Source organism: Podarcis tiliguerta (genome assembly GCF_965153285.1).
Source record: "Podarcis tiliguerta genome assembly, chromosome: 1".
NCBI classification, from domain to species: domain Eukaryota; kingdom Metazoa; phylum Chordata; class Lepidosauria; order Squamata; family Lacertidae; genus Podarcis; species Podarcis tiliguerta.
The window spans coordinates 55,063,550-55,091,197 of NC_139534.1; the positions used below are offsets into that span (position 1 = coordinate 55,063,550).

At 47.6% G+C, this 27,648-nt stretch overlaps 1 protein-coding gene and 1 long non-coding RNA gene across 2 annotated transcripts; one reads left to right on the top strand and one right to left on the bottom strand.

The window, feature by feature from the left end:
- Window positions 1-1,791: 1,791 nt before the first annotated feature.
- SLC43A1 (solute carrier family 43 member 1) lies at window positions 1,792-27,185 on the bottom strand. Its single transcript, XM_083442283.1, has 16 exons — window positions 26,783-27,185; window positions 22,660-22,787; window positions 20,890-21,067; window positions 18,571-18,763; window positions 17,777-17,832; window positions 17,288-17,364; window positions 12,045-12,137; window positions 11,113-11,246; window positions 9,774-9,943; window positions 7,986-8,132; window positions 7,703-7,738; window positions 6,258-6,396; window positions 5,995-6,136; window positions 5,799-5,872; window positions 4,594-4,717; window positions 1,792-3,198 (listed from the first exon to the last, which is right to left on the bottom strand). The coding sequence occupies exons 3-16, from the start codon at window positions 21,041-21,043 to the stop codon at window positions 3,004-3,006; spliced, it is 1,734 nt and encodes a 577-aa protein (XP_083298409.1). The 5' UTR covers window positions 21,044-21,067; window positions 22,660-22,787; window positions 26,783-27,185; the 3' UTR covers window positions 1,792-3,003.
- On the top strand, window positions 12,491-17,274 carry LOC310678410. The gene is made up of 3 exons (XR_014511745.1): window positions 12,491-13,508; window positions 14,494-14,668; window positions 16,694-17,274. It is a non-coding gene; the product is annotated as an uncharacterized lncRNA (long non-coding RNA).
- Window positions 27,186-27,648: the final 463 nt, after the last annotated feature.

Genomic DNA, 27,648 nt, shown 5'->3' on the forward strand with positions numbered 1-27,648 from the left:
TCTACCCTCCCTCACAGCCATGTTCCAGAAAGTGCTCTTCCCTATGAGAATTTTCCCTCAAGCTCCCATCTTGTCTCCTTTTAGCATCTACACAAAACTGCTAGGGTAAGCGATTCACGGGACTCAGGCACGGTGTCATCAGTATGCTTCTGATGTCCCATTATGTTTCTCTTTTCCCTCTGCATCAGGTGTGAGGGCGCTTGATGAATGACTGCCTGAATCAGTAATAGACTGGGCGAGAGTGAATAAACTGAAATTCAATGCAGGCAAAATGAAGTTGCTGATGATGGGAAGATCTGCTGATCCAGATGTCTGGGGAATTAACCTGTTCCTTCTCCCATCAAGATTCGCAGCTTGGGAACGATCCTCGATTTAGTGTTACCTTAACACAGAGAGCAGAGAGCCATTGCCAGGAGTGTGGGGTTTGGCTTTTGGTTTATTTCCACGTTGGCTGATTCACTAGTTGTGCTCCTTTCTGGAGACTAAAGGCTTGGCCACTCCTGTGCACATTCTAGCAACTTCCCTAAGTGACAACAGCAATGTGCTAAATGTAAGGCTGTCCCTGGAAACTGTTCAGAAAGTGGTTCAAAGGATGACAGCTTTGCTTTTAGCTGGCATAGGCCACAGGGTACATAGAACTTAATCCTTTCCATACACAAAAACTTGCACTTGCTACCATGTTGTGTCTAAGCAAAGTTCAACATGCTGGGTTTGATGTGAGGAACATGTGGTTCTCCAGATGTTGCTGGACTTCTATCAGCCCAAGCCAGCATAGCTAACAGACAGGGCTGATGGGAGTTGTTGTCCCAAGAGCATCTGGTTTCCCATCTCTGCTTAGAGCTGTGAATGGCCTGAGTCTCAGTAGCACCTTCTCCTATGTGCACTTCTGTCCTTAATCTGACCCCTCCCCAATCACCACCAGTGGATTGAGAGCTGCTGGAAATAACTTTTCCAGATACCAGCAACACTTTCCTTGGCCAGGAAAACATCAGCTGTGTTTTCAGTGCTAGCTGTGGCATTATGGAACTCATCCACAAGCGAGACCTGCCAGTCCCAGAAAACCAGTTGTTATTTTAGGTGACTAGCAAGAACTACCAGGTTTTTGTAAAAGGTCAGCGGTTTGAATCCCCATGACGGGGATTCCCGTCGTTCGGTCCCTGCTCCTGCCAACCTAGCAGTTCGAAAGCACAAAAGTGCAAGTAGATAAATAGGTACCACTCTGGCAGGAAGGTAAACAGCATTTCTGTGCGCTGCTCTGGTTCGTCAGAAGCGGCTTAGTCATGCTGGCCACATGAACCGGAAGCTGTCTGCGGACAAACACCGGCTCCCTCAGCCTATGGAGCAAGATGAGTGCACAACCCCAGTCGTCTGCGACTGGACCTAATGGTCAGGGGTCCCTTTACCTTTATGTGTTTTAGTCTTGCTTTTCATCTCTTGAGTACAACCACCAAATCCACCCCCCACCCCCGTTTAGTGCCCTCAGCAGAATGCTGTTCCAGGAGAGTCTTGTCTGCCAAAGCTGCTTTTCTCCTCCTAGGAATTTTAGCATTATTTATTTTTTTCCTTTCCAACAGTTTGTAGCATGCTCTCTTGCTCTCCATTTTCCTTTGGCGGCGGTCTGTGGTGGTTCAGACTTATGTTAAGGGATGGAGGTATTGCTTTTATGATTTGATTACTTTGTGTTATGCTTTGGTTTAAATTACTTTGTGTTTCATATATTGCGTATTTTACTGTATGTTGCTTTGAGTGACTTGTAGAAGGCAGCTTAAGAAGCTTAAATACTGCTAGTAATAAAACCGAACCAAAACCGGTTTCGTTTTATTGTTGATTGATTGTCTTGCTGTAAGCCACGTTGAGGACAATTTTTGGTAGAAAGGCAACACCAGAAATTTAAATATAAATAAATAAGTCTTTTTGTTGGAGTCTGGCAATATACCTGGTATAATACCTGAAATCCAGCCTCTAGAAAGCACTGCTACAGTCGCTCTTGCTAGGATATAATTCAGCTGAAAGTCATTAAAAATTACATTCTTGTTCTCCTCTATTACAAATCCTGTTACATTAACATCCTCCCCAGAGTAATCCAGAACCAGTTCTGTAATTTGCACATCTTGTCATAACTGCTGTCAAGAGAAGGTCCAAACCCGTAGAGAGACACATAGCATTCAAGAGGCCAGCGGAGTTTAGTCTCGGGACAAGATAAGCTTGTTTTCATAAAGCTTGGTGTGGGATTAGGAGATTGGAGAGAGGGACTTGCAGTGTCAGCTGTAAAATGATGCCCCAATATTGAATCCCCAACAGCAGCTGCCAGAATACAAGGAAGCTGAGGAAACATCTTTGACTCATGAGAGTCAGTTGAGAGAGAAAAGAGCAATTTAAATTGGACAGATATCTATGTGCGTTAATTCAGCCTTCCTCAGTCCAACACCCTCCAGATCCACAAATGAGGTCAATTAGGGTTGAAATCCAAAACATCTGGGGGGCGCCAGACTGGGGAAGGCTCGCTTCATTCATCCCTTGGTTGCATCTGCAATAACCACCATGGCAGAGAGGAGGGAACCGAAAAGGGTAATTTGGCAGCACAGCCTCAGAACGCTGAGACTATGATTGGAAAGTGCTGGCTAAGTGGTGTGAACTAGACATAGACACCATGACCTGGCACCTGTCAGCAAGAGAGAGACCTTTCTAGAAACTATTCTAGTCCTCTAATGCTCACTGCCCTAGCATCTATTTAAAAAGTTTTAGGGACGTTTAAAATACTCTGCAAAAAAAAATAGAGTTCTCTTTCTGTATATAGATATATATAAAATATAGACATAAATATAGATAGGCATTTGTTGAGATTTAAAAGCACCTCGGTTATTTTCATAGTTCCCAAATATAAAATTGTCACAGTATTTCCCCCTCCCCTCTCTAATAGCGTCTCACTCCATCTGCTCAGCACTCGGATTCCACATGCTGTTCTCTGTCACCCACCAGCTCCCCACCTTCCCTGTCCCTGGCTTATACAGTGGTGGCATCACTGCTCAACAAGCCATTGGTGGCTGCATTGTCCTGGAGTTTCATCTGGGCACCGTTCGCCTGATCTGGAATCCCTTCTTTGGCTGCCTGTTCCTGGAGGAGCCTGCGGCGGTAGAAGTAGAGGTAGCTGGGAAGCAGGAAGCCCACAAAAGAGAAGATGAGGAGGGGAAGGTTCACCTGGGGAGAAGGGCAAGGAGAATCAGCAACGGGAGTGCAGACCCAGTGATGTACATTTATGCTAAATGCTGATGAGGGGCAGAGAAAATGCTGGCTCCACCTCCTGGCCGGCCCTTAAAGTGGGATATTGTCTTCACTGTGAAGTCCCAACTCAGAAAAGGAAGTCAAGTGAACAGAAACTTTTAATATCCTCCCTTTGATGAATTAGAAGGATGCATCTTGCTGTTTCCACATGTAAAATAATATTATGCCCTGCCCATCTGGCTGGGTTTCCCCAGCCACTCTGGGCAGCTCACAACAGAATAATAATAATAATAATAATAATAATAATAATAATGCAATAAAACATCAAACAATAAAAACCTGCCCTAAGCAGGGCTGTATTTAGATGTCTTCTAAAAATCAGACAGTTGTTTATTTCCTTGACATCTGATGGGAGAGCATTCCACAGGGTGGGCACCACCACCGAGAAGGCCCTCTGCCTGGTTCCCTGTAACTTGGCTTCTCGCAGTGAGGGAACCACCAGAAGGCCCTCTGTGCTGGACCTCAGTGTCCGGGCTGAACAATTGGGGTGGAGACACTCCTTCAGGTATACTGGGCTGAGGCCATTTAGGGCTTTAAAGGTCAGCACCAACACTTTGAATTGAGCTCAGAAACCTACTGGAAGCCAATGTAATGATGCGCAGGCACATGCCCAATCAGCCACCATCCTGTGATTCCTCCTTTTCCCACACTGCACCAGCATGCTAGAGAAAGGGTCAGAGCATAATGCTGGCTGCAGCAGGCACCTATTGCTCAGCACATGTGACATTACCAACCTCTCCACACTGGCAGGGTAGTTTTGCAACTGTTTTCAAAATGTTAGCGAATCTCTTTCCTTTTTTTGCAAGATGTGGGGTGAATGCACAAATGCGGATGCTTGTTTCTTTGTGAAAAGTAGTGCACAAGTATAAAACAATTCTAGTGCCGGATATACGTATAAGCTAAACAAGCTATAGCTTAGGGCCCCACTCTCTTGGGTTAGGGGCCTCAAAAAATTTTAAAGGGGAGAAAAATTGAATGTACATTTCCAAAATATAAAATAAAAAACAAATAAAATAAAACCTACATACAGCAACAGTGTTTTGTGTTGTGTAGTCTCCTATTTGTTATGTGCAAATGGCTTTAGATACCTATTCGGTCCATAAATTACCATATAGCATATATTCCACACACAAAACAGCGACAATCTGTTGCTGACAAAGGACATATAAAGGGTCCCATTACCTTCAGTAGCTTAGGGCCTCATTAAACCTAAATCCGGTCCTGACCGGATCCACACTGTAAGTGAAAAGTTCACTGCGATCCCTCTTAAAAAAGCAACCTCAGTCTTCATCCCAAGAAGCCATAACTCACCCAAAAGGGATCACCGTGTAGTGGTCCCACCATAGCCATGAAGAGTGGCTGCTGGAGGAGAGCAAATACAGCACTGATCAAGGACTGTAGACCGGTCAATGTACCAAAGTGATTGGACGGATACCTGGCAACCAGAAATTGCGTACAGAGGGTGAGACTCAAAATGCCGCAGAAGCTGGTAAGAACCCTCCCCCACTCCCAAGACCCATTGCAGACACCTTCCAGATATCTGGGAAGTGCTCAAAAGATATAATAATATATGCATATTTTAAAGCAGCCTTTGCCAACCTGGTTCCCTCCAGATTGCTTTGGGTTTTAAATCCCCCAAAAAGTATTGTGGTACCAAACATCTGGAGGGCACCAGATTGGCAGAGGCCGAGCAAGGACATGTGAAACACATAAAGATGTCTATGAACAGGAAGAGGAAAAGAATGTGTGAATGGACAAAGTTAGTAGTGACATGAACAACAGCTTCTACTGAAAAGCAGGAACCGCTTTAAGGTTTGGCAACAGAAACAGAAAGATAAACTGCCTCTTTATTGCTGCTCCTTTCCCCCTGCTCAAACTCTCAACTGTTAGGGAAGATATGTTGCCTTTAGAAAAAAGATAACTAGAGATAAAGCGAAGGGGAAAGCCAGCCGATAGGGCATCTCCTCCTCCTCCTCCTCCTCCCTTCCAGCTTTCTTTGCCTGTCAGCCAATGAGTAGAGCCAGAGAGCAGAGCTGCTTTTCACACAGGTGTCACAGCATGAGATTTTGGAGTGGCAGACAATCCTACCAGAACACACACAGGGCCCTCCCTCTCCCCCACCTCTATGGTCTTGCTTTGCAGCTCCAAAACGGAAACTGCTACTAGGAAGGGGAAAGGAGCACACCTGGCTGTCTCTCCTGCTTCCTCCACCTCCTGTGGAACAATCCCCATGCCTTGTGCTTTAGCCACATAGACCCAAATCAGAGTGTATCCACATTTGAAAGAGTTTGATAAGAGGCCTTATTTGGCCTGAGATTTCCCTATGCCTCGTGTAGCGTAAGAAGCACAGTGCAAGTTCTCCTCTCTCCTGACCATGCTAGCTGGGGCTGATGGGAGTTCAACTACATCTGGAGGGCAGGGCACCAGGTTGGGGGGAAGCTGGTGCTGACCATAATCTTGCTCCCACTCTGAAGCAGGGAGGGCAAAGGCGCTCCACACAGTGGCATAACACTCACACAGCGGCATAGAGACCTCCGCAGGCAGAATGGAAAAAACCACGCACCATGGTGTGAAAGATGAAGGTCACATACTGTGGAGAAAGAAACAAAATGAAGGAAGCCACACAGGGCTGATTCGATGAAGGGCAGGGTCAGGGGGAGGCCATATGCCAAGGAGCATCATGGGTGAAATGAGAAGTGGGGCAGAAGTTACCTGGAGAGGGAGGTTGTTGATCAGGCAAGTGGTACCAAATCCCACCAGCAGTAGGTTGGTGATGACAAAGGCACGAATAGCATTGGTGAGCTTCTGGATTTTACAGTAGCGAACTTTGACTGGCTTTCCTTTTGTCTCGGTCCTAAGGAGAAAAAAAGAGAACGGTCAGCCCCCTGTGACTGCAACATCCTCACACCAAGAGCATTCAGGTTTGGTCTTCGTACCGATTCCGCTTTTGAAATTAGGGGAATTGTGACTCTCACCTTGCCGATCCAGCGCTGTTGATGTTCCCTGGTGCATCCACACAGTCCTTCATGCGCCAGTCCATCACATAGCCAATGAAGGGACAGGTGAGAAGGCACAGTAACTGCATGACACCAAAGATGGAGGTGTAGAAGCCAACTGCCCAGCAAAAAGAAAGGGGGTAGGAATGAGAGAACAGTCTGAAAGACTTCCTCACCTGAAGCTAACCAGCAGTGGTTAGACTGCCATCTGAGAGGCCCTATGCACACCACTCTGAACTCGCTGGAGGCAGGGTGGAACAAACATATGAGAAATAATAATCCTTTGTGCCCAGTGCAGATGGTGTGGGAAGTATTTATCAATTGCCATGGGGAAATGCTTTGGTCTAGGCCTGTCCACACAGCATGAATTCACCACTCCACATTTCATCCTTTCCTCTTTGTCCCTGCTTCCCATTCTATTTCTCTCAGCTAATTCAGTCTGGCTCTCACTTTCCCCAGGTAAGCTTTTTTTTTATTTAAAACTGTTTCTAGGCCACTTCTTGGGGCGAAGAGCCCATCCTAAGCAAACGATAAAAATCCCAATCAAACGATAAAAAGAACAAAACAAAATTTTAAACCAATAAACTACTACTCAACAGCTCCTACAGCTCCTAACATCACCTGCTATGTTAGACAAAGGACCAGAAACCCAGTATTCCTCCCATGGGATAAAACTTACTTTTTCCCATTTCCAGTCTCTCCATTTTGTATGCAGCTCAGCACCAGGCTACTTGAGAAATTGTCTTATCCCTTATATACCCAGAAGGAGAATTTCTCCTTAAAGTGCCAAAAATATCAGCAGCTTGCCCCATAGTAAAGTAACTCAGAGCAGGGCTTTCAGTGTGGCTATCCCTTGTTTTGTGGAACAGCATCCCTGTGGAGATACAGCACTATCTGTACTTTCCAGAAACAACTGAAGACATTTTTGCTCTGACAAGCTTTTCCGGCTAGAAGAAAAGGTTTCTTGCCTTAGGTGTTCATTTTGTATTGCTTCAGTTGTTGTTTCGTACCATTTTCAAAATTATTTTTAGCTGCTCTTATGGTTTGTTTGTAAGTTGCTTTGAGACACATGTAAAAGGTAATTCACTTATTAATAACAGCAGCTGCAGAGGCAGCTCTGGTTATCAGTCAAGATGGGCCAGTTCTGCTCCATCAGCACTCATAACTTGCCACTGTGAAAAATTGCTACTTGGACTTATTAAATTTTCCAAAGCAGGCTGGGAACCATTTTATGTTCGCAGGGAGGAGGCTTTGAGATTTTAAAAGGAGACTTGGGATCCCTTGTCTAGGCTTTGTTTCCTAGGAAATGGAAGTTTCCAACCAACTCAAAGCCTGGGCAGGCAGAGCGATGAACAGAGGGCTTGTTTACCGCATACATACATGGAGAGGTCTGCACTAGGCTCATCTCACATGAGGGTTCCTACCTGTTTCCTCAGCTTCATCCGCCAACTCTTCTGGAACTGGAATGCCCAAGAAAAGAAGAAGGAAAGAACAAGACTGCATCACAGTAATTGGACCAGGACCTTGTCCCAACAGACCCAGATTCACTCCCCTAGCAACTCTACACAATTATTACATAGGTCACCCTGCAAGCAATACTTCTCCCAGTCTCCTATGTTGTTTATTCTCCCCCAACTCCCATCTTTCTCTCCTTTGCTTCCTGGTGTCTTTTGGCAGCTGGGAAATCGTTCCCCTATCAGTCCTCACCAGGGTCCTGGCCGCCTGTCACTTGGAACTCCAGCATCTTGTTCATGGCTGCCATGTAGAAGATGACACGCAGCTGGGTCATGCCCATGGTGAAGAGACTCCACAGAAAGATGGGGGAGCAGACGCTGCGGCGGAAGGGGGTGGCACCTGGAGCCAAACAGAGCACGGAATACAGATCAGGAATGGAGAAAACTTCAAGTTTCCCTGGACTGCAACACCAACAAGCCCTGCCACTGGCTATGCTGTGCTGGGGCCTATGGGACCAATAATTTGTAGGTTCCCCTTCCTAATTTACAGGGTTGATGTGGCACAGCAGCCAGAAGGACCTAATAAGGCTGTGCAGATGGACAAAGCAGAGCAAAATCTTGTGTTCACTTAAGGTAAAGTTAAAAAGGTAAATAACCCCTGGATGGTTAAGTCCTGTCAAAGGCAACTATGTGGTGTGGCGCTCATCTCGCTTCAGGCTGAGGGAGCCAGCGTTTTCTGGGTCAGTTTTCTGGGTCATATGGCCAGCATGACTAAACCACTTCTAGTGCAACGGAACACCGTGACGGAAACCAGAGCACACGGAAAGGCCTTTTACCTTCCCGCCAGAGTGGTACCTATCTATCTACTTGCACTGGTATGCTTTTGAACTGCTAGGTTGGCAGGAGCTGGGACAGAACTACAGGAGCTCACCCCATTGTGGGGATTCGAACCTGCGACCTTTCGATTGGCAAGCCCAAGAGGCTCGGTGGTTTAGACCACAGTGCCACCTGCTTGCAGTATATGGGGGTATGGGATTTTCCACTTGCTGCCCATCCCCATACACCAACATGGAGAACACTGGCTGGGCTAACAGGGCAATCCTGCTCCCTGTCCATCCTCGTTGAAGGCATAGGGTGTTTCATCTGAACAGCCCTGTGTGTGGCAAACACCAAAAAAGATTATGGGAAAGATTAGTCACCAGCTCTCATGGAAAAGCACTAGCTTCACTATCATTCCAGCTCTGGAAAAAGGTGAGCTTTAGTAGACACGGAGGCACTTCTGAGACTCAAAGGTTTGTATATTATGCCTTGCTAGAGAACAAGAAGGGGGTGGCTTTTTTTGGTAAAACCTTTACCTTTTGAATTCAGGCTCAACACAGTTGCTGGCAACTTCCATTGGATTATTTACAAGGCTATATACATCTCCCTGGCAGGACTCTTAACTCCAGCCTGCAGCAGGCGATTCATCTGGTTTATGGGATGGGAGGTGAGACTCTTTAAGGGGACAGTGTGTAGTTAGTGTACCATGCCTGAATACAGGAAAGGGTTTTTTTTATTTAAAAAAAAGCATGGACTTAGGAATGGGCTTCAGCCCTGTTTTCTGCTATGAACTAGAGTAACCTCCTCCTCGAGTTTAATTCCTTTGCATTATGCAGGCAGAGAAAGCCCAGCCACTCCCTAGAAGTTGTTTTTCCTCACAAGAGCAAGACAGATGTCAAAAGGAAACAGCAATGGCTTGCTCCTGCCGATAGATGGAGCCAGATGCCAGGGCCTGTTCTCAGCTCTTGCAGCCACTGCCAGGAACAGAGCCTGACGCAAGAGGCCCAAGGCCTTGCAGGAATAAATCTATAGCACTTCCCATCCCTCAGGAAGCCTCGAGGAAGCCCCTTGACCTGCAAGAGACCTGTGTGGGTTTGTGTGCAAGCTATGGAACACTAGATGAGCGCCAAACTAAACCGCAGGCTTTGTTCGACAGGCCAGGGGGAGCCGGGATTTCCTTCCTTCTTGGGGAGCTGTGGTGATGTAATGAGGGGGCACTCACGATCAGAGGATTTCACGGGCTTTCGGTGCAGGTCCTCCACAGATGGATAGAGGCCATCGAGATGTGGCGCTCTCTGGCTCAGCCGCTGCCCCACGGCCGTCACGTGCACATAGAACCGGTCGCCCGTCACCTTGTGGTCAAGGGCTAAGCTGCTCAGTTTGATCTTCTTCCTATCTCAGGGACATGGAGGGAGCATTACATGTTGGCTATTTGCAGTATGGTAGCACTGCAGAGAGCTTGCTGGGGAGACCATGCATTAAAAAGGGACTCAAAAATAACTTACAACAAGGTTTTAATAAGAAAAACAAAAACTCCTTTTACACTAAATACATTAACAAACAAACACGACCCAACCACCAACCCATCCCCCAGGGTAATGGCAGAGCTAGGTGCTGCTCCTTATATACTACACCCAATTGCTGACACAGCTTAATCAATGCAACTCAGCAGCACCTGCTATGTTTCACAGCTGTAAAGCTGGATCTCGTTATTTTGCTCTGGCCCTTGCTCCGGCCCCTTAAAGACATACACATTGGGTGGAACAATGATGAACCTTTACATTTAAAGAAACCATTCAACAAGGGACATGGAGGGAGCGTTACATGCTTGCTGTCCCCCCACATTGGGGCAAAGCCTATGGGAAAAGTTCAATGTTGTGCTATGATGGACGCCATCTTGTCTCATGGGAAATTGTTGCCAATGCCAGTGGCAGAGGCAAAGGCAGCATTTCCGGTTTCGCCTCAAGCGGCAAAATGGGATGCACTGCCACAGCTCTAGTGGAAAATGAAGTGGATCCCACAAGCCTAAAGCCTGCCCACCTCTGGAGTAATGAGAGAGCCCAATGGGCCCAAGTCCAAATATGAGCTGCGTTGGGCTGAAGGGGGGGGCGATAAAACTGAGTCTCAGATATTGTGGACTGCTTAGAGTGGAAACAGGCATATGTGGTGGAAGTGCCTCAGGGTCAGGGTTCAGCACCAGCACCTGGCGTCTTTGGCCATGTGCCATGACTGGCAGGGCCCACTGCTGCTGCCCTGCCTGTTTTGGTTGTTTTTTCCTGGCTTGGCACTCCAAGCAGCACCAGACAGCTGGTTTTAGCCACCCTTTCAATTTCCCCCAGTGCTCATTTCCTAGGAAATCAGAAAGGGTTGCCAGACCCAGCTGCCCAGTTTGCCCAAACAGAGAAGGCCACTCAGCGTACCCAAAGTGCTGCTGCTATTGGGATAGCCACCTCCCCACTCCCTCACAGAAAGCAGCTCTCTCTGTCCATGGGACAAGCTGCCCCAGGTGACGGGAACAGGAGCAACCTTCCTCAGTTAAGGCTGAACCGGCTGCTGCTTACATGTAGCTGACTTCTTCGGGAGCTGGGAAGGATTCATGGGGCCAGTTGATCACGCAGTTGAGGAAGATGAGGCAAGCCAGGCCTGACCAGACGAGCATAATGGTGATGAAGGAAACTCCGCTGTCGTAGATCAGCTAACAGCAACGGGACAGGAGACAGAAATGAAGGGGTGGGAGAAGAGAGAGGGCGGCAGAGGAGGCCTCAGGTGGGCTTGGGCAGTCTCCCAAAGTAGAATCAAGGGGGAAGCCAACAGGTAGTCCAGAACACCTGGAGAACACAGAGTTCCCATCAGCCCCAACCAGCATGGCTGATAGTCAGAGAAGATTGGAGCTGCAGCCTACAATATCTAGAGGGCACCACGTTGGCTACCCTACACTAAACCACGATTGGTTTTAGCCAAAGTGTCCTTTTTTTGAGCATCAAACCTAGTCTAGCACTAACCATGGTTTGTTGTTGGTTTAGAAACCATGGCTTGCTTTAACTAAGTGTGGCATTCTGTCTGAACCCAACAGCCTTTGTTTAACCATGGTTTGTTTGGCCACCCCACCCTAGACACTTGCCAAGCTACAGAGGCACAGGGCAAGAGCAGCTGGGGAAGGGGGGGAACCAAGCATCAGATAAGAAAGCCATGGTTTGCTCATGTGAGAGACACCCTGTGGATTGTTGAACAAACCATGGCTAAAGCAAGCTATGGTTTAGTGTTATGTATGAACTCAACCAATGCCTCCTGGATTCTACCCTGCCTCACCTTATGCCTCCCTTCAATACCCCTAACAGGTCTAATGGAGGAAATATTATCTCTGAATCAACTGTAAGGCTCCGTCAGCCAGGAGAGAAGCACACAGGCATAGATCTGGGAGCTGCCTCAAGCCCTAAGTAATAGTGGGACACTCCACACTAGGAAGCTGGGGTGATTCAGGTTTGCTACATACCTTGACCCCAGGAAATGTAACAGCAGAGGAAGCGTATGAGCCAATCATGAGCGCCATGAAGGTGGACCGCAGGTGTCCAAACATGTTGGGCAGCTAAGGAGAAACAAAAGGAGAAAACAATTAGCAGAAATGTCCTGCTTCCACTCCAATTCAAGGGCTTCTTCTGTAGGGCTGCTAGAGTCCTTCTGCCTTATTCAAGAACTTCACAGAACACCATGGAAGCTCCAAAGGCTGTGCTGGAGGATTATCACACTCCAGGCACCAAATGGCTGGAATCTTGTTTATTTTCCAAATTCTCATTGCATCTCTCATTCTGAGCTTTCATTTACTACAGATGAGGCACATTCTACATAAACGTATCACAGCTTAATTATCCAACATGTGTTATAGCCCAACTTACATATGCCTGCTTAGAAGTATTTATCACAGAGTGATATCACAGGAAGTGATAGTCATTAGCCCAGATTTACTAATCCATAGTAAAACAAAGCAGAGAAAGATGTGGCTAATTTCCAAGAGCAGAAAAGATAAACACCATTGTCTTCTAATCTCTGCAAATCAAGCTGCTGTTTAAGGTACTGGAGCAGAGGCTGGTAAAACTATTGGGTATCTCAGAGACACCCAAAAAAGCCACCTGTTTATCAGGAGGGGAGTTCAGGTGTTGTGAAGAGTTAAGAAACCTCCAGGTAGGAATGTGTATAAGTCAGTGGGGAGCAGGAGAAATAATAACCTGGCTTCCATTTAGTTTACTGTTCCGGAAGGGAAACTCCAATTTCTAGATTGATTGCAGCATCTTAAAAATGCAAGGTTGGGTATAGAACAGCTGTGGCCCTCAGAATCCTTAGTAAGATGTAAGCTACACCAGCATCAGAGAGAGATAACTGAACATATGGTGTCGCCTTATTCTGCCAGGCCGTTGACCCACCAGAGACCATCCAATATCTCAGGCAGGGATAAAATTCCCAGCCCTATGACTAGAACCGTTTCAATTGGAGATGTCTGAGGCTGGACCTGGGACCTTCCGAGTGCCAAACATTTACATCCACTGAGCTATTTGTACTCCACTCCCAAGAAAATATGCTTATACTTGGAGGGAGAACCTTCTAGTTATCCACCTGTTTTTCCTTTGCAAGAGCCCCGGGGTTGTGGCGTGCTGCCAACCAAACACTTTGCTTGGGTAAACAGTGGCGCACAGGGAGACTCTGCCACACTCCAGCTCTTCAACATATGCCCTTGCCAAAGGCAAGGGGGAAGCGGGTGGGGCACTCGACCCAGCCTTCTGATTGGCCAGATACTGCCCTTTCTTGCCTTATGTATATGTACCCTGTGGGTACAAGAAGGCACAAAAAGGCACTGTGATCTAATAGTGAGGCAAGCACCGTTCCTTATGTGTTCTGGGAAGAACTGGAAATAATCAGAGCATGCACACAAGCACCACCACAAAGGGAGTGAGGTAAGCACCAGGTAAGATATCTCCCCACCCACCCCCATCCTCAATATCATATTCCCTTTCTTTCTGCCGGCACAGATTGGCTTGGCACAACAGGGACAAACAAATTGCCACTCTTCCTACCATAATCACCACCCATGAAATGGACTTGCAACATGGGTTTTTCTAGACAGGGTTTCCCAGACTAGGGTCTCCAGCTGTTTTTGGACTAAAACTCCCATCATCCCCCAACCGCTGGCCCTGCTAGCTAGGGATGATGGGAGTTGTAGTCCCAAAACAGCTAGAGACTCAAGTTTGGGAAAGCTTGTGCTAGGGTGACCGAAGCACAGGAGGAAAGGGTTCATGTGCCTTTAAAAAAAGTATAAAAAGAGGGAATTCCAGTAAATTCTCAGTCCCAGATGATGAGATGCCTACAACATGCCCTCTTTGACATGGCTCTAAAAGGCACAGAGTGTCTTCGGTCATTTCTCCCAGGTCATGTCACCACAGAGCTGTCCTCAAAACTTTGCACTCCCTGGAATCTTACACAACAGGAATGAGAAGGCACGCATGTCCCTCCCAATACCTGAACAGAAGACGGATTACACTATGAAATATGCACGCCCTATGCCAAAACAGACAAGTTGTGGACTTGCACATGCACACGCGCATGTTCTTGCAACCAGTAAGAGGGGCTTCACATTTTACATGAACACTCTCTGCGCTTGGAAAGAAGACACGCATGCAGAGCAGAGAGGTGTCTCAACCTGCAGGGCTGAGTTCCACCACACAGATTTGCATCACTTTAATTGCTGAGCTTTACGAGGGCGGATTTTTCTCAAATTAACTTGTTGCCAATACTTCCATCATAAATCACGCAAATTATACCACAGCGCAGAGAAACGAGGCATGTGAGAGAGCTAGTGGGACGGAGAGATTTAGCAGAAAACAAACACCTGGGCTTTTAATTATGGTCTCAAAGGGAGACTACTTATTTCTTTGTGCTTTTATCCTGTGTAGGTGTCCTTCCCTGCACCAACCCACCCATACGGCAGCCGAGCTTTGCTTTCCCAACTTGTTTTTAAATACAGCGAAAGAAGAAAAAAGCCTGTTTCTGGACAGTACAACCTCAAAATGCAGATGGAAGCTGGCATGACTTAATGGTCCTCCACACAAAGAGGAGGGTGAAGGCAATGTGAGTCATTTGTCTTCTGTGTACAAAGATTTAATTCCATGGGAAAGTGCCCGGACACATGAGTCTCCCTCAGGCCCAGGGGCCAGATGAAACTTCTCTATCTGACCCCTGGGACCCTTCCCAGGCCAAACTTGTCATTGGTCCTTCTCTTCACCCCCTTGAGTTCTTTTGCTTGGCTGGAACATGTCCTTGAACAATGCGCATGCGTCTCAGTGGCCTGAATGGGGGTTGGGGAGATGTGTTTGTGTGTGCAGAGCAACCCCTGACTTGTGCATAGCTGGAACATAGCTTACTATACAAAGGCAAGAGGACTATCAATGGCTATTAGCCCTAATGGCTCTGTTCTGCCTCCAGTTGGAGGTAAAAAAGCTTCAGAATACCAGTTGCTGGAAACCACAGGAGGGGAGAAGATTCTTGTGCTCAAATCCAGGCCACAAGATTTGAGAACAGGATGCTGGACAAGATGGGCCACTGGCCTGATCCAGAAGACTCTTCTTATGCTCTTAGGAGTCTCATCTGTCATTCAGCCCTGTGATCTTTGGATGCAGGGCGGTATACAAATTTGACAAATAAATACTAATATAAAATTTAGAGTTCTGAGCAAAAGAGGCTAACCTCCAGATTTCCATTCTATGATTTCATGGATCATCATGGCTTTTACATGCAGATCTCAGAAACCCGACACATTAACAGCAGCAGCAGATCTCTGGTACGTCCTCTTAGATAACATGAGGATTCATGCATCTGGTCTAGTTTTTTGCACCATGGCAGTGTCATGAAGTGTGGGGTGTATGGTGTTCACAGAGCAGACTGTGGACACAGATGTAAACTGATGGTTGAGAGTGGATATAGGATGTCCCCATGTAAAAATCACACCTTCTGGGTTCCTTGCAGGAGCAGGGCTGAGATTCCCAGTAGGTGTTTATACACAGAACGCAGTATATTTAGCTCAGAATAAAAGATGATGCCTAAGCTCAGATACGAGCAAGTATGCAGCTGTGTTTGAAATGAGAGAGGGGCCCAGCACTTCAGTTACCCAGGCTCTTGCCTCAAGTTATCAGAAATTATGAAAGAAATCAAAATGGTCTCAGGTGCTATCAAAGAAGAAAAACGTAACTCCTGAGCAATGCAAAGAAGCTCAGTGAGAAATGCAAATGACAAGGAGGCCGGCTCTGCCCTCTCTTAAGTACTCCTGCAGCCACATACTCAGTCTTGACACAGGACTGCGGCAATACTTGTTGCAAAGTATAGATAGGCACTCTGCCAGTCCTGTGCAGTGCCCTGCCCCTGCCACACCTTGCCTCTGAGCCAATCACTGTGTGTGTCCCCGTTTCTTGCTGCTGGTTAACCTGTTCCTTGGGAAACAAGTAGCAGCTACCGCCTGGGACAACCAGTTATAAACAAGGACAGGGCTTCTGTATGCTTAACAGCCATACAAAAGAAGGAGCCTTTGGCAGGTTCAACTTTTGCACGCAACACACCCTGCTTGGAAAGCCACAGGTGCCCAAAGCTGCACTTCTCCACCAGACAGAAGCCCTGCCCTCACTGATCTCCCTGGCAGGGGAATTATGTCATTATCATCTGCAGTTTCCCCAACCCAGTGCCCTCTGGATGTTGTTGGACTGCAATTACCATCAGCCCCAGCCAGCATGGCCAGTGATCAGGGATGATGGGAATTGTTGTCCAGCAATATTTGGAGGGCATCAAGTTGAGGAAGGGGGTTGTCTGAGTTCAATGAGGACGCTGCTTTAAAAAAAAAAAAGCAAAAAGAGTGTTCTTCAATAGATGAAGCCAAATCCCAGCCTAAACCAAATCATACAGATCAATAAATGTGTGTATGTGTTTGCATACTGCCTACCCCCACGACTGTGACAAAAAAGCTCCACTCATATACTATGTAAAGAGTGAAAGTTTAATGTGTCCCTCACCTTCCCCTTCTCTCTCTCTCTCTCTCTCTCTCTCCTTTCCTCTCCTCTCTCTCCCCACCTCTCTTTCTCCCTCAACCCACATTGTCTACAAAAAAAGGCCTCAAACTGACTGCAACTGACCTGTATGAAGGATTTGAAAACAGTGACACTGAATGTACTTTTGTTACCTATGAAAAAATATTTCAATAAAAACATATTTAAACTGTAAACTGTATGTATTTGCAATGTCATTCTGTGCAATTTCTTTTTCGCTGCAGGTTTTATGAGATCACGGCTTTTGGGGCGGTATTATTGAAGGAGGACAGGGAAGGAGGGGGATGCTGTACAGCTCTGGCAATGCAACCCACCCCTCTCAGCTCCTGTGAAAATGGGAGAGAGGCGACCAGTACAAGACAGACCCTAAAGGAGGGGTGAGGAATCCGTGACCTCTCTGAGATCGCTCAACTACAGCTCCCATCATTCCTGTCCATTGGTCCTGCTGGGTGGGGCTGATGGAGCCCAGCAACACCCAGGGGGCTACAGGTCCCCCACTCCCGACTTAAAACTCATCTTCAACGCAGACCACATGGGAATCTCTCCAACGTCCTTGGAATGAATATGGGTAAAGAATATTGTTCCGGTATCTCCTACTATCGCCACCCATCTCTTTATGCAGTGAAAGGGCCAATATGTCAGTTTCCCCCATACTTACAGTTAAGGAGGTGAAGGTCAGGCAAATACCACCAAAGCCATTCAGGGAAAGGCCAAGAAAAATCAGCGGAGAAAGAACTAGCGGGAAGAGAACAGAGATGTGGGGTGAGCACAAAGGAGACAATGGGGTGTTGCAAAGAATGGGGGCATAAAAAATAGTGGAGTGACATTGTCCATAGGGGTTGAGAGCACCATGTGAGATTGCTAAGGGAAGGGCGTGGAGCAGAGCTAGAGAACCATCCGATTGTCTTTAGGCTTCTGCAGCCAGAAAGGGGGATGCAGCCATGGCTTCTGCAGCAACTCTCCTTTGCAAGCCCCATTGCTCACGCCCACATGCTGCCTACTGTGGAGGCACAACAGGAGGGGGAGGGTAGACTATGGGAGTTGGTCAAGAGGGGTGATGCTGCAGAACCATCCCCCTTGCTGGTGGGAGGGTGGGGGAATTCTCCACACTGCTACTGAAAGTAAAGTGCCACATGGCCAGTCTTACCTGATGGTTTGTAGGCTGCCAGGGCCATGAGAGCACAGGAAACAGCAAAGCTGGCACTGCAGAGAAATTAAGGCAGACGTATGAGAACAATGCAAAGCTAAGTCATGCCTTCAATGAGATGCCCCACAACCATGTCAGGAAGTCATCCCCCCCAAACTACAACCCATTCTCAGTTTCTCGGTGGCCTATCCAGTGGACCCCGCCTTGCCATTCCAGGGAACCAGGCAGAGGGCCTTCTCGATGGTGGCACCCACCCTGTGGAACGCCCTCCCATCAGATGTCAAGGAAATAAACAACTATCTGACTTTTAGAAGATATCTGAAGGCAGCCCTGTTTAGAGAAGTTTTTAATGTTTGATGTTTTCCAGACCCCTTTGAAACAAGAACCCACTTGCCAGCACCCTCAGGGCAAATTTGTCACAGTCCCTAGACAAGGGGTGGGGAACTTCAGGCCCAGGGGCCAAATCTGGCCTTCTAGGTCTCTCTATCTGGCCTTCAAAAATTTCCCAAGGCCACAGCCCTCCCTGGACTTGCTTCACCCCCAAGCGCTTTTGCCTGGCTGGAATGTGTCTTTGAACTCTGCTCATGCCTCTTGCTTGTCCGGATAGAGAAGAGAAAGGGGCATGTCTAGAAACTCGCCTACCATACAAAGGTAAAATGTACATTACTGGCTCCACCCACTTTTGCCACTGGCCCCACAGAACCCCTGGAAAGTGGCCCTCAGAACATTGTCCAGAAAGGCCCTTCGGTTGAAGAAAGGTTCCCCATTCCTTCCTCTCGATCTCTGATCCATACCTGCCGACCAGGCGCAGTGGCCTGGGGCCAAGCCGGTCCATGAGGATCCCCAGAGGCAAAGTGGCCGCGCTCAGTAAAAAGGAGCCAATGGTGAAGCCCAGGTTGAGCATCTCCTCCTGCTCCACGCAGCTGGGCCAAGGGTGAGACGAGGTAGTCGCAGCTGAGCCGTTAGTGGCATTGGTGTCATTCGCACCTAGGAAGAGAAAGAGGCAGCTTGGGTCAGAGACTTATCTCTCACTTTCACCCCCACAGTGTCCTAGGGCAAGCAGGCTGCTCTCTACCCCTGAGGTCCCATTTCTCATCCTCCCCCCTCCCTGATGTGCTGGAGGAAATGCAGAATCTGTGTTGCTCCATAGCAGGTTGAGCAACAGAGCCTGGGGTGGAATAAGTTTGGGGATCCAGCATCAGTCCTGTCTTGGAGCTGTAAAACTGTAGAAGGGTTGCCTCGTTTACACTGTGGTCAAGGGAAGGAATCTACCTGAGATATGCAATCACGGGAAGCATCAGTGTGAGGGGAAAATGGGTCCCTAGGGCAAGGGCTTGGAGAAGGGAGGGTATCACTTCAATTTATAATGGGAGTAGGTGTTTCTAAAGTTTTGCCCCATAGTAAGATAAGATGGCCATCTGTGGCTTGCAAATTAGCATCCTGGGAAGGGTACAAGTGTCTTGCCCTGAGGCCTGTAGGAGGGAATCAGGCACTCTCACTTCAAGACAGGCCCATAGGCTATGTTTATCATGTGGAGAATATTTGAAACAGCCTCTGTATGATTGCTTCTGCCTACTATTGCCCTAATGGGTAGCCGCAGTTGCCATATTGTGCTTCCACAAGGTGTGAAATGTCTCCCACCAGCCCTACCCACTTGACCTCAGCGTGGGGAAACTCCAGAGGGCTGCCAAGTTTGTAGGGACCCATGACAAGGCCTTTACAGAGGTGGTTCCCCATTGGCAGAGAACCCTCCCTAGTGAGGCGTGTCTGACTTTCAGGAGGAATTTAAGAACATTCTTGTTTACCCTGGTATTTGATGACAGTAAGATCCTGTGCCCAGCAACCCAGAGATCACAGGTTGTGAAAGTTTTTCACTGTTTTTAGAAAGTTTCTTAACAGTTTTTCATTGTTCTTAATAATAATAGTAATAATAAATTACCATTCCCATGTCTGACATCCTGGGCGCCTTTGAGAGGAACAGGATATAGATTAAATAAATAAGGATAAAAAAGTATGATGTGGATGTATGTGGTGTCCTGCTCTGTGTGCTATGATGGCATCAGTAGTATGGCATTGTCTAGAAGTTCTCAAACAGCCTCCATGTGATAAGTCTAACATGCCACTTTGCTTTGACTTTCAGTCAGTCACACAAACCCCACATGCTTGATGCAGGGAGTGGGGTGGGGAAGACACATGAATTAGGTATCCTTGTAGTAGTGATAGTACCAGTACATATTTGATTTCTTACCCACCTTTTTCCAAGAGGTCCCAGGGTGGCTTATGATATAAAAATACAGTATCAGAAACAGATTACAATCAAGAAAATTGTGTGCAAGGATACAGAACTCCTTTTGCAGAAATAAAATTCATTAGAAGTGTTAATACAAATGGAAGTCAAAAACTCTGTAGCTGTTGATAAGGGATTAAGATCAAGACTGAATGTAATTGGATTAAATAAGATTTCGGAAGCAGGATGAAATAAAATTATTTTACCTTGAAATCTAGCACGCTCAGCGGGTCACACAAAATGTACAATTGGATTTTTAATTTAATAATTATAATGATATTTGAATTTGAGTTGCAATTTGGTATTGATAAAATGTGATTTATATTGGATTTTAGTAATCAAAAACTAATTTACCAAAAAATTACAATTTACAAAAAAAAAATACAAAAAATTGTAATAAAAGAAAACTATGTGCAGTGTCAAAAGGTCAGGGTAGAACCAGAGGCAGTTGAATGCCAGCCCTACCAAGGCTGAAGCGGATGAGTCCTTTTGCTTGGTCTCATATCCACACCAGAGTTTCTATTGCACACAGTACAACATTCTCTATCAGGCTAGTTCATAAAAACACTGCTCCAACCAAGACCCACGGCCAGAAGAAGTCTGACCTGGTTAGAAACATCCTTGTATTGATTAGGGATCTCAAAAGAGCAGAGTGTGAGGAAGGGGTTCTGCAGAGCTTTTTGGAAACCATCGGTCAAGGGTTCTGCTCAGGATCTTTTCTGAAATTCACCCTGCCCAGCCCCTACCACGTTCTTCATCTGCCTTACCCCACTCTCTCCCTCACCATAAATGTGCAAGCAGCGCCCTGGGATTTCCCCTGTCTCACCTATGCATATATGGGAGTAGAACCCTTCGTGCTTGAGCATGATGAGCAAGGAGCCCCAGCCCAGCAGAACGGCAGAAAAGAAGAGGTTTTCCACCACTGCGGTGCAGGCCATCCACCAGCGCCGCTGGTACGCCTGCTGCAGGCTTGGCGCCATCTTCCCTTGGACTTGGAGACCAGGCTGAAAAGAAAAGGAAGGTGGACATCACTCCTCGCACCCGGCAGTCTTATCAGAGGCACGAAAAACAGCCATTGCTGAAGCAAAGCAGAGATGGGGGAGTAGTGTGCAGTTTGCCACCCCACTGACAACTCTTGACGCAGGAAAGTAAACAGGTGCAAAGCAGAACAGCGGCTGCTGTGTCCTGATTCAGAAAGGGAGAAAGGAAGGGACTGAAAAATCCAAACATGAGGAAAACAAAATATTCTATTCTCCACACTGTATTAGCACTAATCCTGATGCAACATCCTGTTAATACTACACAGTGGGGGTAGCCATTCTGCATTATTATTATTATTATTATTATTATTATTATTATTATGTGGATGGGGACAGCTAGCAGGGTTAAGATAAGGAAGGGGTAAGGCACTGGAGAGGTAGAGCATGCAATTCCCACCAAGTCACAAGTGCATTTCCTGGCCCAGCCATCAGCCAGAGGACCAATGGCTGATCTCCCAGCTCTCCCACAGAGGAGTCAGCTGCATCACCAGCTGCATTGTGGCTCTCCATGTCAGGGAAGGAGAGCCTGGCAACAGCAGCCATTCAAAGGGGTAAGAACTGCAAAGAAAGTTGCAAGCCCACCCGTCTTGCAAGAGCATATAGCAGATCTGCCAGCCACTCTCTGCTGCAGAGCACTGACTGCTCTAAGAGCCTATATATGCTCTACATTTAAAGCAGTATCATACCACAGTCATGGCTTCCCCCTAAAATTCCTGGAAAGTGCTGTTTATTAAGGGTGCTGAGAGTTCTTAGGAAACCCCCTCTGAGAGCAACAATTCCCAGAATGCCCTGGGGAAAGAGAGAAATCCCCCTCCCTTTTTAGAAAGGAAGAAATGTGAAATGGAAAAGATTTGCATATAGCCATCCAGAACACAAGGGACAGGGCAAACAAAATAGCATGGTGGCTTGTGTAGTTGTTCTACACGGAATTAAAACCCATAAGGAGAGGACTTCCACATGTTCAGTTGGATGTCTGCAAACAGCAGCATGTGTATAGATGCTCATGGGTTCCATGCAGATATTAAATTAATTATATTTATATCAAGGATAGGCAGCAATCCAGCTACACATGTGAACTGGGCATAGTTTGAACATCTGTGTGATATTTTAGCTGTGAACCAAGGAGGCCTCTATTTCAGGATGACAACACCATACATTTAAAATGCATGGCTTTTCCCAAAGGATCCCAACTACTGTCATTCGTTAAGGATGCTGGGCTCTGTGAGGATTAAGCTACAGAACCCAGGATTCTTTGGGGGAAAGCCATGTACTTTAGATGTAGGATGTGAGCGTGACTAAGACCTCCCCTCTGCCATGAACTTCCAAAGCAGCCATAAGCAACTTGCTATATCTTAGTCCCCATCTAAAACAATGGGATGATACTAATGTTGTCCTGCCATAAAGCGCTGCTGTAAAAAGCAGCAAAATGTTCTATGAGTGAGCAGAAAGCTCAAATGTTAGGAGCTGCAAAGGAAAGCTTGAAAACATGACTCCCTCATGAGACATAACTACAAGTGCCCCAGCCAAATTGCCCAACTGCAGAACCTTATCCTTACTTGTAAGGGCTCCAAGTGTTATGCTGGGCTCCCGAGTCCTGAAGGCAGCCTTTTGCTTCTGAGCATTTGGGGCTGAGACTTCTGAAGCTCGACAGATACAGCGGAGCTCCCAGAAGACTTAACGCTTCCTGTGGCAAGGTAGAAAGGGAAGCAAACAGCTTGGCAATGGAATTCAGAAAAGACACTCAACCCAGCAGCATTTGTAAACAAGCAACATCAGGGGGACGGAGGCGGGGTGTTGATAGATCCAAAAGAAGAAAGAAGACCCAGGAAATGTGGCCACCACAAGATTTCGCATGGAAGCAAAAGAAAGAGGAGCCGTAAACACAGATGTTACCCTTGGGAAACAATGCCAGAAAGCAGCTGCTTCTTGAAGTGCTTAGGAAGCTACCATTACAAGAATGTGCTGTTGAACACAGGGAACATGTTGTGTGTTTTTTTTTTTAAAGGTGTCCCATTCAACAGAAATGAGAGAACAGGACAGGTGGTCTTTTTGAGACATTTTGAATGTTCCAGGTGAGTGTAGGTAAACTCTAAACTTTAGGATTCATCCCCATCCCAGCACCACGATGTTGCTAAGGACGTCAGAAAAGCCCTACTGAATCAAGCCCAATGGCCATTTTGTTAAGCATTCTCTTCATACAGTGCCCTTCCTAGCAACTGGCAGGTGCCCAGAGGCATAGGCCGCAGACAGTGGTGAGAGAACATAGAACCATGGATGGTAGGCATGGGTAGGGTTGTCATTCATGAACCCACTTAGCTTACTTTTAAAGCCATCCAATTGGTGTCTGTCACTGTGCGCATTAGTTTCATAATAAAAATAACTCCACAAACACATGCACACAAACTCCACACAGATCAGCTGAGGAAGAGGGAAGCGAAACTGAGCAGGAAAAAGAAGGGGTCTGTGTGTGTATGAAGTGTGTTGGTATGTGTGTGACTGTCTAGTTACAAGTGGCTGTGTGTGCGCATGTTAGGAGAAGAAAACATCACTCCCGGCTCCTCAGCTGACCTGCACACGTCAGCCAAGGAGAGGGAACAGAGGAGCAATGTATGTGTGCATTTGTGCATTAAGGATGTGTGATTATGTACGTGTCTGGCATCACCTCCTGTGTGATCTGGCCCCACCCATTCCAGGCCCTTGGTCAGAAAAAGATTCCCCACTCCTGCCCTAAAGAGAAATGAATTCCAAGGGTGGAATGTTTCTATTGCTGCCCCATAATTTTTCCTCAGGCAATTGGCTTACAAAGACAGGTGAGAAGGCTGAGCCATTTGACTGGAAGTACGTTTCCATGTCTTTATTCTCTTATTTCCTCTGAGTACATCCTGTTATAGAAGGAAAGGGTATGAATTATAGAACTAAAGAATACATAAATAAATATTTTTCCCCTGTCTCTTCCAGCAGCGTTAGAGAAAAATCGCTGTGAAATATGCTGATCTGCTATAGGGTTGCATGCTATTGTTCAATTCAAAGTTGCGGGGAGGCAATTGTTCTGTTAGCACAAGCCTTTCTGCTTGCCAGGCAGAATGATCTTCCCCTCTTCTCCAGACCACCCAGAGCCCCATTGCAGAGGGAGGCAGCCCCACTGCCCTAGTGTGACTTGTTCTGTTGGCTCCTGCAATGCAACAACTCAGCTGAATCCACCCTAGAGATTCTGAAATTTCATTTTACAAGAAAGCAATCTTCTGTTCTTATGGAGGCAAAGGGAAACCTGGAAGACATCTGGGCACCAGTGTTTATTAACTAAAATAGGAGCTGAAATAAACATTGGAGAGAGAAAGATGTTATTGAACTCTGCACAGTTCCCCACGGTTTACTGTGCCTGTATCTCCTGCTGCCCATCTAAGTTTCCCTGCTTTCCTGTGCTCCACACACCCCTTAAGGTAAGGTGATCAAATTCCAAAGGAAGGCAAAGCTCCTAGATGTCTAACAGAGGAGGGGATTTCAATAGATTCAGCTTTTCTGAACACCATGTGTCCTGCCAAAGTTCTGCTGCTGTCCTCCTTTGCACAAAGCCACTCTAGCTGAAAAAACTTTAGAAGGGGGAAAGAAGTTCCGTAAGTTATCTGACCATTGCAAGGTTACAATAAAAACAAATAGTGAGATGTAAGAACATCGAAACAAAGTTGCATCATTCATTCCAAACCCTGGAAGCGACCTTCTCCAGAAGTCTATATTTAGGCATACACACACACATATTTGAAAGTAACATCTGTGTGCACGACACTTCAACATAAGCAAAAGGGGAAAGGAAAGACAAGTCACTGCACCAAGGAACTTGCAATTTAAAATGTTGGCCTGGCAGGCACCAATCTGTCAGACATCCAGGTGTATTAAAAACAAGGATGTATCAACACAATGCATGCTAGCACTCTCTTGCTCACACTAGCTGGATGACAGCATGTACACGGCGAATGGGTTTGCCATGCCCCGTAGTGGCTGCTTCAGATGTCTGCACAAACCTTCAAACAACCATTTCTTGGCTCTGATAGTGGTAAGGTGGGAGGGGGCATGAGAAACCCTCCACCACCAAGATAAAAGGAATAATGTGACTTGGCCTTAAGAAAGACCATTAGGAAGAGGAGGGCAAGATGTCCAATGGACCCTATTCTCCCCTATGGAAGGGCTGAAGATTATGGTGGGAAATCTGTGGAACATATTGGGGGTTTTTTGAGAGGGGCAGGTGCTAGCTGGGCATCATCAACCCAGCATTGGCCCTGGGATGGAAATGTTTTCATCTTCTCCAGACATCGCAAGGATCTGAGAGTCTGAGAAGAGGCAGGCTAGGGCATTTGGGCTACACTGCACACCAGCAGATTGTCAGTTATTATGACTATTGTGGTGGGAACACAACTGGGCTTTCTGCCCTATGGACACCAAACAGTCTAGCGGAGCCCCCTTGGGAATGGGTCCCTCTCTGTAGCTGAGAGCCTGTCCTATCTGCATTCCGGGGCGGCGGGGCAAGCAGCACAAGAAAAGCTGCAAGTTCCCATGTGCCAGGGGCTGAAGTTTGGGGGAGGAGAACAAAAGGCAAGAGTTTCCAGGAAGATGCGATTTCCGGGGAAGAAGAGAGCGCCCTAACGGCAAAAAAGGAGGAAAAAGTTCCTCCAGGAAACTGTGGAGTCTCCGGAGGTGTGAAGAAGAGCAGAGGGAAGAACATCTGTTAGGATTTAAGTAGAGGGGATTCAGTTGTTGCTAAAGGGCAGTGCTCGGATTGGAGGGAGGGGGTCCTTAAGTTCCCCACAGCGCCCGCCCGCCCCCCACGCCGCCACTGCCCCACTGAAGTCAAGCCATGCTCCCCGTCGCCTCTCCACCCACAAGGAAAGGGCAAAGTGGGGTATCGCAACAGGTAAGAAGGAGATAATCCTAAACCCACATATGTTTCAAGCACTGCAGGGATTGTCCCATTCCTCGGTGAACTCGCCTACCCCATTTATGAACCCCTCCGGTATAGGGGGCCAACTTGAATAAAAAATTGGGGGGGGGGGCTGTAAACCCCGCCTCGCATAATCGATGACAAGATGCGGTGCTCAAACACTATTTGAATGCCAATGCTCATCAATTTGGGGAGGCAGCCCCTTCAGATATTCTACTGGGGGGCCGAATATACCCTAGGAGTACCCTGTGCCCTCCGGAGATCCTGCCGCTTCATTCCCTTCCAGGACGACCGTGGAGGGGGAGCGATCAGAATGTCCTTATCTCCATGCAGAAGGAGCCACCCCATTTTGGTAGCTGTCGGGAAGGTGAGGGGGGAGATCATTGGTTTTAGTACGACCCTCTCCCAGCACTTTCCAGCGACTCGATCCCCCCTTGAAGCGATCCCTTCGCTTCTCTCCCCCCCCCTCTTTCTTCCAGCTTTCGGCCAGGCCCGGGCCGGCCTTGCTTCCCCCTCCTCCCGCACACCCAAAATATCTATGGCTGGCAAAATCAACACACGGCCGAAGTTATTTGTTTTTCCCAGCCCAGGCTAGAGGAAGCGGCTGCCACGTGGAAAGGAGAGCCCTGCCTGGCAGGCGATCGCCTTGGAGAGCGGAGCGCAGTCCACAAAGGAGGCTTTCAGGGCGAGCCGCGCCCGGGCCACTCGCCGCCCCGCGCCCCTTTCCCGCCCGTCGAGCCACTCACACTGGACGCCGGATCTCCGGCGAGCGGCAATGGAGTCGCGCCTGCTCTTCCTCGGCGAGGTGTTGCCGGCGCTGCGCTCGGGAGGGGTGGAGAGCTGGAGGGGGGGGGATCTCTTCCTGGCCCTGCCCTCCACCTCGGCGAAGATTACGCGCCGCGCTGGCGGGTCTTGCCAGCGGCGGCCGCGGAGTGGCTTGTCCCGCCCGCCCCGGAGAAACAAGCGTGTTGCGCGCCGGGAGGGTCGGAGAGGGCGCGCAGCGGGCGGCCCGCGCAGGAAGTGTTGGCTTTCGGGGGAGGGAGACGGAGGCGCGTGTTACTTTATAAGGCCATCGGAGTGTGTGTGTGTGTGTGTGTTTCTGTGTTTCTGTGTCAATCAGTCAAGAGGGGGGAAAGAACATAGGACTCGGGAAAAATGGAGCAAAAGAGCCCGAGGCCAGGAAAAGAAGGAGCGCAACTCTTTCCACGTGGGGCATCGTCGCCCCAGCCTGCGCGCACACACAGAGCCTCTTGTTCTAAGCGCTTCTCGCCCGCCTCTCTCGCTTTGGAGCAAGAAGCAGCTGGGATATTGTTGGCGCTAGAGGACTGGTTTTGTAGCCAGGGACAGAAGCGCAGGATTCGAATTCACCGCTACCCCAGGCTACGGAGTCGGGACTCCATGTATGTGTGTGTGCGTGTGTCCGTTTCTCTCCCCTATGGGGGAAATAAAATTGACCTACCTCGCTTTTGCTCCTGCCGCTTTTTCTTATGCGCAGCAGGGGAGTAGAATTTATACTAACGCCTATTACTTTTCATAATGCAGGTGCAGATATGCATCCCTTGGTGCTGTGTGCGAATATGAAATAAGTATTTCCAAAATAAAAATCAAAGAG

Coding starts and splice junctions, on each gene's coding strand:
- SLC43A1 (XM_083442283.1), bottom strand. CDS start 21,043: ATGGCGCCAAGCCTGCAGCAGGCGTACCAGCGGCGCTGGTGGATGGCC. Junction 6,397..7,702: donor GGATGAAGCTGAGGAAACAG/GTAGGAACCCTC, acceptor TTTGCTGGGCAG/TTGGCTTCTACACCTCCATC. Junction 4,718..5,798: donor GGAGGTCTCTATGCCGCTGT/GTGAGTGTTATG, acceptor TCTGGTTGCCAG/GTATCCGTCCAATCACTTTG.